This window comes from Diachasmimorpha longicaudata, chromosome 10 (assembly GCF_034640455.1).
Source record: "Diachasmimorpha longicaudata isolate KC_UGA_2023 chromosome 10, iyDiaLong2, whole genome shotgun sequence".
In the NCBI taxonomy this organism is placed as follows: Eukaryota; Metazoa; Arthropoda; class Insecta; order Hymenoptera; family Braconidae; genus Diachasmimorpha; species Diachasmimorpha longicaudata.
The window spans coordinates 4,298,270-4,309,285 of NC_087234.1; the positions used below are offsets into that span (position 1 = coordinate 4,298,270).

General features: G+C 40.1%; 2 protein-coding genes across 3 annotated transcripts in view; both read right to left on the bottom strand.

Moving 5' to 3' along the window:
• Positions 1-10,277, bottom strand: part of LOC135166420 (uncharacterized) — a 96,653-nt gene extending 86,376 nt beyond the window's left edge. The window contains exons 1-2 of one of the 2 annotated variants that reach the window (XM_064128626.1): positions 10,072-10,277; positions 8,859-9,214 (exon numbers count right to left, since the gene is read on the bottom strand). The gene's annotated coding sequence lies outside the window, so the exon portion shown is untranslated. Of the gene's footprint in view, positions 1-8,858; positions 10,015-10,071 lie in introns of those variants that run through there. The other variant, XM_064128625.1, reaches the window with a different exon arrangement.
• LOC135166813 (uncharacterized) lies at positions 7,974-8,947 on the bottom strand. Its single transcript, XM_064129441.1, has 3 exons — positions 8,859-8,947; positions 8,103-8,753; positions 7,974-8,052 (listed from the first exon to the last, which is right to left on the bottom strand). Exons 1-3 carry the CDS (start codon positions 8,945-8,947, stop codon positions 7,974-7,976), a joined length of 819 nt encoding a protein of 272 aa, XP_063985511.1.
• Positions 10,278-11,016: the final 739 nt, after the last annotated feature.

An 11,016-nucleotide genomic window follows, 5' to 3' on the forward strand; every position in this document is an offset into this window, starting at 1 on the left:
AATAAAGACTTTGGTAACAAGTAAATGTCAGAGAAATTTCTTTTTATCTTTTGTAACTATTGATATAATTCTATTGTTAGGAGTTATTGCGCTTATCACTGGTGATGTTACTATGATGTTGATCAGTACACAGAGAAAAAAATGAATTTTGGAAATTTATCTCCCATTTTCGCTAATAAACCTATCCATCACCTCCCCAACATTCGATCCCAGTAATTCGATTTCAGTAATAAAAATTATTATGGGCCAGAGGGATTTAATTAATAATAATAAGCCATGTGACATGTGGTCCCCGAAAAATTAAGAGACCGCCCAAGTACTGAAGTACTTCCCCTATCGATTTAATGATTTTTCATTCTCAACTGATAACCAGAGCAGCGATTAAAAATGAAGAAAGACAAGTTTATCTTGAGTTTGGGTATGAGTCTATGATTGAAGATTTTCATCTCCTTTCACGAATATAATTAAAATGGCCTCCTCTTTCGAAACCCAGTGGTAATTGAAGTTGTGTTGAAAGCTTCAAGCGTTGTCGATTTTTCATTCACCAATTGAAAGTTGAATCCAAAGCTACTTCATTAAGCTCACATTAAAAAAAAACTTTACGTGTCACTGAATCAGAACTGAATTCATTAATCGGCAGAAAATACCGTATAATTCACTCAAGTAAATGTTATCTCAATGTGGGAATACATGTTCCTAAAAATTAAACGTATGAAAAATTTTGAATCCATCAAAAACAACTAGAAGAATTTTCAAAAGACCTCACATCCCAACACAACTTTCAACCGAATTCACGATTTTTTTTTTTCTGTCAAGTTTTCTCATGCGTGAAAACATAAAAAAACTTGAACAAAAAAATATTAATCAGTTTCATTTCTGCATCAGAATATTCCGATCCTCATTTTTTTTTGTTTGAACATCAGCACAACATCTTTTTTTCTAGCTGAAGCACGAAGTACGGAATGAGAGAAGAGAAAATGGTAGGTGGTACGGTCGAAGGAAGAAAAAAGATTGAAAGCAAGAGAGAATATCCCTCAGTATACCATGCCTTTCTCTCCAACGCTCCAAACCACCCCCGAGTTCTGCTATAGCTCTCAGGTTTCCACCCCTCGTTCGATCCACCCCGTTCTACCCTCGCCGAGCTATTCGACCCGCATCGAGACCGCTTTCCTTCTCGCCTACATCAACTTTCCAGTTTCCGTCTCTTTTTCGCTCCCTCTCTCGCTCTTGCTTTTACCCTCATCACTGAGGGAAGAATTTCTCCTCTGCTTTTCGCACTCTTCCCCTTCATATGCGCCGCGCTGATATTACCAGCGTGGAAATTTCATGTTATTTCTCCGGAGATTCATATCAAAAGAAGTAGAGTAAGTAAAACTAAAAGGATAAGCAATTAACAAACATCGCAATTACGCAATGCAGCATTTGTACCTATTATTAAACACTTGAAGCGTATTTTTCGATAATTTTTTAAGTGAAAATTCGATAAACTGTTGATATTTTTAGGAAATTGAATTCACTAATTTTTAAGAACGGCACATTAAGCTAATGAAAAAAAAGTCATTTCAGATATCGTTAGGACTTCAATTCCTTGAAATATCCAGTACTTCCAGGAGTGAAAATTGGAGTTGAAAAAATTTGCAATACATCAGTTCTCACCGACTTTGTCATGTTATTAGCAGAGACTAGTGTCACGTTATTTCGAAAATAATATCTCATCAGTTTTTTATATTTATTCCTATATTCCTACCGATACTCTTTTGAGTGCAGACTGGAATTGTAATTTTTACTGCTTGAAAAAAATTGACTTTTCAATGGTGAAATAGTTATGAATTTTGTTAAAAACAAAGATGGCACTGCCATCAACTGCGAGAGAAAATTCAGTGAAAAATTGAATTTCAGAGAGGGTTCTTTCAAACATGTAATCAACTTTTTTCTATCGAGGTTAAAGGAAACAGTGACATCTTCGAAAGTACCATCGCGGGTCGTGATGCTGCGGGAAAAGCGCCCTCCCGGCGCCTTCGTAAAATAAAACTCAACAAAAGACATCCCTTGCCGCGTGCGGGTGCGCGTGCAACCATTGGCCAGCCGCCCTAACAGCTTTTCAACCCCCTTTTGCTTCCTCTTCTTGTGCGTTAGCTGATTCCCCCCCAGGAACTTTCCATCGATGTTCATTTTCATACTACCCTGAAGTACTACTTTACCGACATGCTATCGACCAATCGCAAAACCCGTGGTCATCGTACAGACAAATGGACATTTTCACGAGATGAGAGTAGCGGAAAAATTGCTACGCGATGGAATGACGGAGAGATTGTTTTCTCATTTTCGAGAAATTTTTCAACAAAAAAAAAATTATTCTTGGTACATTCAGGAGCTTGGAATGGCTATGAGGTAACCACCAGAGGCAACCTTACGTAAGGCTACGGCCGCTGCGCAATAGGTCGACACTCATGATTAACAATCCATCGATTTTATTAAGTTTTCACACTGTTAAAAAATTTTATTAGAATTTTCCCCTCTGAACTCCGGAAATTTTCATCGCGCTCAAGTTCCACTGAAATTCCCCGAAAATTTTGTGGTCATCCAGATGAATATTTCATTTTATTTGTTGAGATAATCTGAAAATCGACGAGAACATTGATTTTCCAGTCCATTAATCGAGGAAATCCTAGGAAAAATGTGGAAACATCGGAACAAATAGAAAATTCAAGTCACTGGTCTCCAAATGTTCATCTTAGACTGAAAAATCCAAAATCAATTCAATCCAAAAATCCCTGAGATCTCAAAATACCAATATAACGCGTTCATAATGTTCTCAAACACCTCCGGAATCAAATTACAGACGACCCTAGTAGGTTGATCACTAGGCACTCTCCATCCTAAATGAACCAACTGAAGCACAAACGCCGTAAACAGTCCCTAGCTTCTGATCATCTACTGACAATAGCCAACATTCAACAAGTTAGCATCGGTAACAAAGCAGGTTGTATACGACATCCGTTTCCTGAATCCCGGAAGTGTGTCCCCTGTCAACCTGCGCTTGTCATTTTGCCCTCGACAACAGCTGACCAGTGACGACTCAAACCTCAACCCCTCCCCCCCCCCCGCCCCCCAAAAAAGGAAAAATCTTTCTGAACTTCTATCAGCCAGAGAATGAGGCGCGCAAGGATGTGCTTGTAACCCCAAATCTACTCATCAATATCCAAATCGATCCCCGTAGGCTCGGTTACGCGTCGTCTTACCCTAACCTCTAATTCCTCCACCACTTGCGCACCATCATTTTGAGCCCCATCGTCCATGTATCCACCTGTTATACATAACCCAGGGCCAAGTAAATTCAACGCGGCGGCACAATTTCATCACGACGGACAAGCCATCAAGACCCTCAGATGAGCCACCAGAGAGTTGTGTTACATCTCGACAGTTGTTTCTTCGACATCAGGAGTATTGCAACGATGTTGCCTCAACTCTACCTCAAGATGAAAACAACATAACGAATGAGTATAGGAAACCGACAACGATGAGGAGAATGCAACCGGTATAAGTTTATAAGCAACGAATGGGATATCTTTTTCGAGCGTCCCTGGTAGAAGCCGACGGCGGAGTCTTGAGTTTCTTCTCGTTGTTGGCTACCAAAGAGAGGAGTGGAGTGTGGAGGGAGAAGGGAAAAAACCAAAAAATTGAAGGAGTAAAAAAAAAAAAACGAGAAAGATCGGTATAGCGAGGAGGTAAGAAGGAGAGTGGAAAAGAGAGCGTCGTCATAATTCCTTGAATTGAACGGCGGGTTATTCTCCACCAAGGTTACAGCGAGGGGACGAGGTGCGGCCCCGAGACGTACGAGGGGAAGGAAGTTAAGAGTAGGTGGATGAGTGGGGAGGGGGAAAAGCGGGGAATCGATAGGACGACAAGGACAAGTCTATAGTCATACTGTGTGCGCATGTATGAGTGTAAATGTTTGTGTGTTGGTTGTGTCATGGCTGTGTCGATTAACCGAGTGTGAGAGCGGGGAATGAAAATGGTATGTCTAGTTGTACGGCGTCTCACCAGGCGGCGCTGATGGTGAATTGAAGTGAGAGGGAAATTGTGAGCGCGTGGCAACGGGCACAGGTCGTGAGAGAGAAAGAGCGAGGACGCGGGTGAGGTGGTGGTTTTGTGGAGGGGATGATGATTTGCTTGCCAGGCAACGATAGCTGAATTGTGTGGCGCTCGAGGGGATTGGTGGGCACGACTGGGGGCCATTGGTACAGTAGAGAGAGATAGTGCGATGGCTTGTGCTGTCGGGTTGAGGGGAGAAGAGACAGCAAGGAACGCGCACGAAGGGTCAGAGTGGGGAACGAACTGGATGGTGAGGGGTAGAGGGGTGGAGGGGAAGGGTGTAGTGGGGCGGTGGTAGTGGAGACAGGGGGCGACAGTCGGTGAAGGAAGGCGACGCGAGGGGGGAAACGTGAACGGGGGGGTGGCGAGGGACAGGGGAGAACCGACTTTATGCAGCTGCGGGACGATAACAACGATGGGCTACAGGACCGCCGCTATAGCTGGGGAAATGCCAAATGGGCTGCAGGACCGTGCCGGCCTAGCTGTACGTTCGCTTGCCTCGTAGTGGCATGGCGGACGGGCGGCAAGGCAGGCAGGAAAGGCGGGAAGGAGAGAGGGATTTCAAGCGGTTCGTCTCTTCTTGTCTGCCTCCTCGCCGTTGCCCCTGTGCACTACGACTAACTCTCTACACAGAGACCGCTCCACCGGTCTCTCTTACCGGCGGGCACTGTATTCTCTCTTGCCCGTTAGTACCTAACCTCCACATTGCACATCCCTTGAACTGCCAGCCTCATATCGTACCCAATGTTCACCCAATCCTCGTCTTGGGGACACTGGATTTCAGGCACTTGTTCTCAAAGTCACTGGCTACACAATTCCATCGTCCTCGAACGATATGTCCTTCGTCATATTGACCTTTTTGACTTTGGGTTATAAACATTAATTGCCGAGGCGCTGTTCATTTTTTACTTCAGCCCAATGGAAATTTGTCAATGATGAATCGTTGATGCTTACTACTACTGTAATTTCGTATTTAGTGCTGACATATTGTCCAGCTCTGGATGAGGAAAAAAATCGAACAATTGAAGATCAATAAACTTTGAGTGGTGAAGATTGACAGCTCTGTCTTTTCAATTATTTTTGGAGAATGCTGCGGGAGATTCTCGAGCAGAATTCTAATTAATAAAGAAAGTCTCACGAAAAATATTCCGCTATGGTATACATTTCATAAGCTTCAGCGACTTTAGGATTGACAGTTGCTTCGAGCTTCATGGATCTTTCATTTCCAAACCAAGAACTGAATAATCTAGTATCAAAGCTCAAGAAGAAAAGGTTGAAAAACTCAACGACATATTTCTCTCGCCGGTAAATTTATTTGAATTTGCCGCTGATTGTCGTGGGTGGAATCGTGCGGTTGGCTTTCAACAATCGAGTAATGCCTCAGCACTGTGACGTCACAGTCTAGTACCATAGCTACTGTGCTTGTGTGATGTGTCCTGCGCGTATCAAAGACGGTTCAAGTAAATGAGATCTTCGTGGGACATATGTATTAGCAAAAATCGAGAAATGGAAGAATTTTCCGGCGGACATTTTAGCTCAAGTGGTCTCACTGGATATGTTGAAAAGTCGATGTCACGGGATTGACTAGATTTGTTCATCCATATAGTGCAGGCGAACAGCAATAATCCAATATATAGAATAGCCATGCGTATTGTGCAGCAGAATGAATACAGCACTTGTGACCGTTGTTCGTACGAGGTACCACGAGTATCACCGACAAACTCTACTCACTTGTAACTTCTACCGATTTTTCAGAGGTCAACGAGATTTTTTCTATCTACTGGGACAGAAAATAAATGATCTTGATAGAACCTATACGCACTTCCGATTGGTTGTGACCAAATTTGGGTGAAAAGTCACTCAATTGTGGTCGGAAATTGACGGATTATACTAACAATGGAGCAACGAAACAGCAATATTGGTCGAGAGAAATTTCTCCAATATTCGCAGAGAAAATAATGTCAGTAAAAATTACGGAAAATATAGTGACTATAAATAATAAATAGTAATGGCTGACTTTGCTGTATTAGGATCCTACTTATCCAGAATATTTTTTCCTGAAATCGGATATTTTTACTAAATTAGTCTCTTACGTATTCACTTCCGTTAGTGAGGGTAATAAGGGTTAATATCACGGGAATTCGATAACTTCTGACGAATGTGGACCTGGTAAACACCAGTGCCATAACTCAATTTTCGATATTGGATAATTTTTGGTCATTAAAACCTATTTTTAAACGCTTTCAAACAATTTTCAACGTCTCCATTTTCAATAATAAAACTCTTCATAAATTCTCTGAGAAGGTATTAAGAAAAAAGCTGCGATTTCCGGTAATGAATAACTTAGAACTGATGAACAATCAATCCTTGAATTTTCCCAAAAAGTTCTCACGACCCCAAAACTCGATTAAATTTTTATTTGGATCCAGAGTCAGTTCTTGAGTCTGTCGCAGGGGAAAGTTCACTTTCGCCAAAATCGAATTTTTTCGCCAAGTGAATGTTGATTCGGTATCTATTCACCACTCAGGTGTTGGCGAAACACTCGAAGACGACAGAAACGTCGAAAAATAAACTGTTTCATTTCAAATTTAATTTGAACTTTATCTACCGGACGCTAGCATGAATGGTTTTTTTTTTCAAGAACCAGATTATCTCAAAATTTTTTGAAGACGCAGAATAATACATATATTTTATTACGAGTACGGAAAAGACGATTTTAATTCCTTGAAGGTCTTTGCTACGAACCGAGAGCAAGCACTATAATCTCACGGGTTAAAAATGGGTTTCCCCCTCAGAATGTACGAAAAAGAAATATTTTTCCGACACGAGCTAAACAGTTAATTCAATAAATAAAACCCCATTCGATGCAAAATATTGTAAAATATTTATAATTTTCTAATTCTCCCAGAAACCTAAATAGCTGAATCTGCCTTAAAAAACAATCTGATAATTGTAATTCCACCACTTCTAAATATATAATTTAATTTTTTTAGAAAAACAAAGTTGACAGCAATTAATAAACACTCCACCCCCTTCATCTATTAAATTCAATTAAATTTACCGAGAATTTCAGGTGTCATTTCATGGCTGTTATTTTCTCTCTCCGAATAATGCATCTATTTTCAACTTTGTGATGTGTGACGTGTACGTCAGTCTCTGTTGGAGCGGAATTCGTGAGAAATATATAGCGCTGAGATGTGCAGAACAGTTAGATTTTCCCTCATAGTTTGTTTCAATACTGAATCCGGATAAAACCCACAGCTAAAATTCACGATTAGCCCATGGAATTCTTCTCAATCTGCCTACATGGGATTTATATTCGTTTATATAAGTTTTTAAATATTTTAGTGAGCGGTTTTACTCGCGAGTGTGATTCTCGGTTCAAATTAGCAGCTGTGATAATACTACTGGCGCCATCTCCCGAACAACGACGGTGGTGTGTGTATTGTTGCTCAGCGGATAACCAAGGCATATTCGCATTACGAAAATAATGAAAAAAGATTGTCATTATAGTAATAATTTCAATATTTCAATTGTATGTTGTGTGCGTTGGATTTGAATAAATTGTCGTATGTTCATGAGAAAGTTTAGTCGAAAAATTGAATTCCATTGTTTTTGTTTTGAGAGTATTTTCTATTGAACATGTGGATAGAACCGAAAAACGACAAAAAAGTTCAATAGAAACACCACAGAATTGCCTACCAAATCCGCTTGATTTTTTATCCACTTTATATCCACATGGAAAGGGAAGAATGACAGGAAATCGGTTTATGGGAATAACAGCTTTATTCCAATCAATTCTCCCATTGATCAGCTCAAATAAAACAAAAAAAAACTAATTAAATTACGCTTTTGCCTTCCTGCCACATCCCAAATTGTCATCGATAAAGATTATTTATCGATCTCACGTGATTACGATCCTTGAAATCGTATCCATGCCGGTGTAATTGATCGTATCTTAATGTTTTAAAGTGATGAATAAAATTCATTGATCAACGTACAATCACCCGAGTTCGGTCAAGAATGAATGCAAGCTCGTCTTCTTCCCTGGTGTCATCGTCGTGTTGATCATTCCCTTCAATTTCGAGATGTTAAATCTCTTGGGCTGTTGTACAGGCGTAATCCCCTGTGGCTGTGATCTCCTGTTCAACTTATTGACCTGAGATGTTTGTGGAGTGTGAGTTGCCGATTTTTCGTTGCATTTTGTTGCAAATGATTTATTCGTAGCTGAATTAGTCGGCGTGTTGATGATCAATCCAGCTGTCTTGTCCCTGTTCCTCTTCTTCTTCTTCTTCTTGACTTGCTCCAGATGGTGTCCCTCCTCCCCTGAACGTTCGATTTTCAATTTTTCTCTCTTCGGCTTCGCCAAATTAATTCTTGTTTTCTCATGACAAACAGTGCACGTAATCACGAGTTCGTTATTTCGTTTTTTAATACACTTGTCTAACAATTTTCCCTTGAAATTCGATAAACTAGAATCAACGTTAGCCCCACGACGAATTAATTTCCTAACTCCTCTCGAGTGATTTCTACTTTTACTGATTCTCACTGTTGCATTAACAGGCCTCCACAAGGTGCCACAGTGAGCACACATCGCCCCAGGACCAAAAATGTTTTTCGGTAATTCCACATTATCGCTTAAATCGCGACAGCATTGTCTGTCGATTGAACAATCAACCGCAAAAATAAGAGAAAGAAATCAAAATTAATCCCTTACGAAACAAATAACCTAACAAAATTCATAGTTTATTGTTGTTACTCACATGTAGTGGTTCCTGAGCTTATTCACACCTGGAGACTCGATCTTGACAAGAGCGTTTGTCAAGTTCCACAGGTGGGCCACTGTTTCCATTTTTGATTTAGCAGTAAAATCGGAGAGTTTTTTATTAACTCATTCTACACACATTCCGGCACGGCATGAAACTTTGTAAACATAACCTCACACGCGAGACACAGACACTTAGCGACACACTCAACGATCAATTCCCGGATGAAACCAGTTCCAATCGTTTGGGGACGATTTTTGAGAGCAAATATTCAGGAGAGTTATGGAATTGTCACTTTGTTACGGTTTATTGAGGATTTGGAGTGTTATAATCCGGATATAGACATGATACTTCTGAAAATGTTTTATTTGTAAATGTGTAGTCATGGGTATCGATAAGCTAGAGCGCGGTAGAATCGGCAGGAGGTAAGACATGAAGTGTCTGCTTTACCGACGACTAGTATGGTAAGGTTGAGGGATAGTCCCGAGTAATGGAGAATATCAATATTTTCTGCAGTTGATTACTCGATTGTGATTGTTCTTCCATTTCCCAAATTTTTAATTTTTTAGGACAATGATATTTGTCGATCCAGCCAACAAATTGTCTAGACTTGAGTCCATTATTTTCTAGAAAGTAAACAACATAAACTATAAATAAACAGACAAAGTCATCTGTTTAGTAAGTATCTTTGAATGTTGATTTTCTCGTTAGATTCGACTTTTGCAAGATTTTAATAAATTAATTTTTCTCATTCAATCAAGTAACTTATTTCGATATTCTATTCCCCTGAACCGTAAGTTCTTTGTTTCTTCTATACAAAAATGAGAACAAAATTTCAACCGTTGTTTCAGTTAAGGAAATAATCATAATGAAAAAACTGTGGCGCAACAGTAGCGCAGCGCATGCGCATCTCGGTATGGAGGAAATGTTTTCCCGCTAAAATAATACCTACCCAACGACTCCATTAAACAAAGAGATCGTTGTTGGTTTTTTGCCCTGAAAAAAGTGGCAAAATCCACAAGGCCATGGGACCCACATGTCCAGAAAAATTTCAGCTGCCATTACCGCATTATAAAAAATATTACCTCAGTCATGAAAAACATTAGACTACGCATAAATCATTGGCTCGTTGCCTATCAAATTTCATTCCTCCCAACTCCTCCCAAATTGTCCCCAAACGATTGGAATTCATTTCAGTCAGAATGTTTACCTGTTAGCCTAATGCACAGCATTCACACCTCTTCATCAATTTCACACGTAATTGCGACGTATCTTGCGACCACGACTTTCCGCCAAACATTCCCGATCTCCATCGACTTTATCAGAAAACAGTTCACTCGCGTTCGGAAAAAATGCCGACAAATTGTTATTCAAACACCAGAAAACCGTTATCGATTAGACGCCCTCTATAAATGATTCTGTGACGAGCAAACAACACTGACCACATTTGTGGGCTCGACGCGGGCGGGCGGGAGCGGTGCGTCGTCAGCCATTTTGGCAAAAAACAGCGCCCTCAACGATGTTCAGCGTCTCCCCCCCCCCTTGTAGCCGTCATGACGTCATTCTGGATCACGCCACTGCCCCCACTACTCGAGATGGGGCCGTGTCATTGGTCCTGGCAAAGTACAGAAGGCATTGGATCACTGCTGGCGCAGTTTAAAGTCTATCGTGATAAAAACATTATCAATTCTAAATAAATAATGTCCAACTATCTTTGTCATTTTGATGAAAAGCTCAATACCTACCATAATGTGTTCAACGAGGATTTTTGGTTTTTTTACTCATTACAACGAGTAATTACGAGAAAAAATATAGATGGGAAAAACCTGACCGGAAAAAGTAGAAGCATGAGAATGAGTCGGGCAGTAATGAGATAATGGAGTGGGTACCATTTTTTAAATCTAATTCTTAGTAAATTATTCGATAATTGAATTCCACTTCAGGCTAAATCGCTTAGGAGGTCTATGATTCCCAGGGAAGTTCTATGACATTAAATTTCTTATGATGAATGATCATCACATTCCAATGATAATTAAGATCTTAACACCAATGATAAAATTCGATAAATTGACAAATCGAAAATTTCAAGAACAATTTCTCCTTCAAAATTAGTATTTTCATATTATTTGCAAAAAATTGAAGATTAGATTCATTC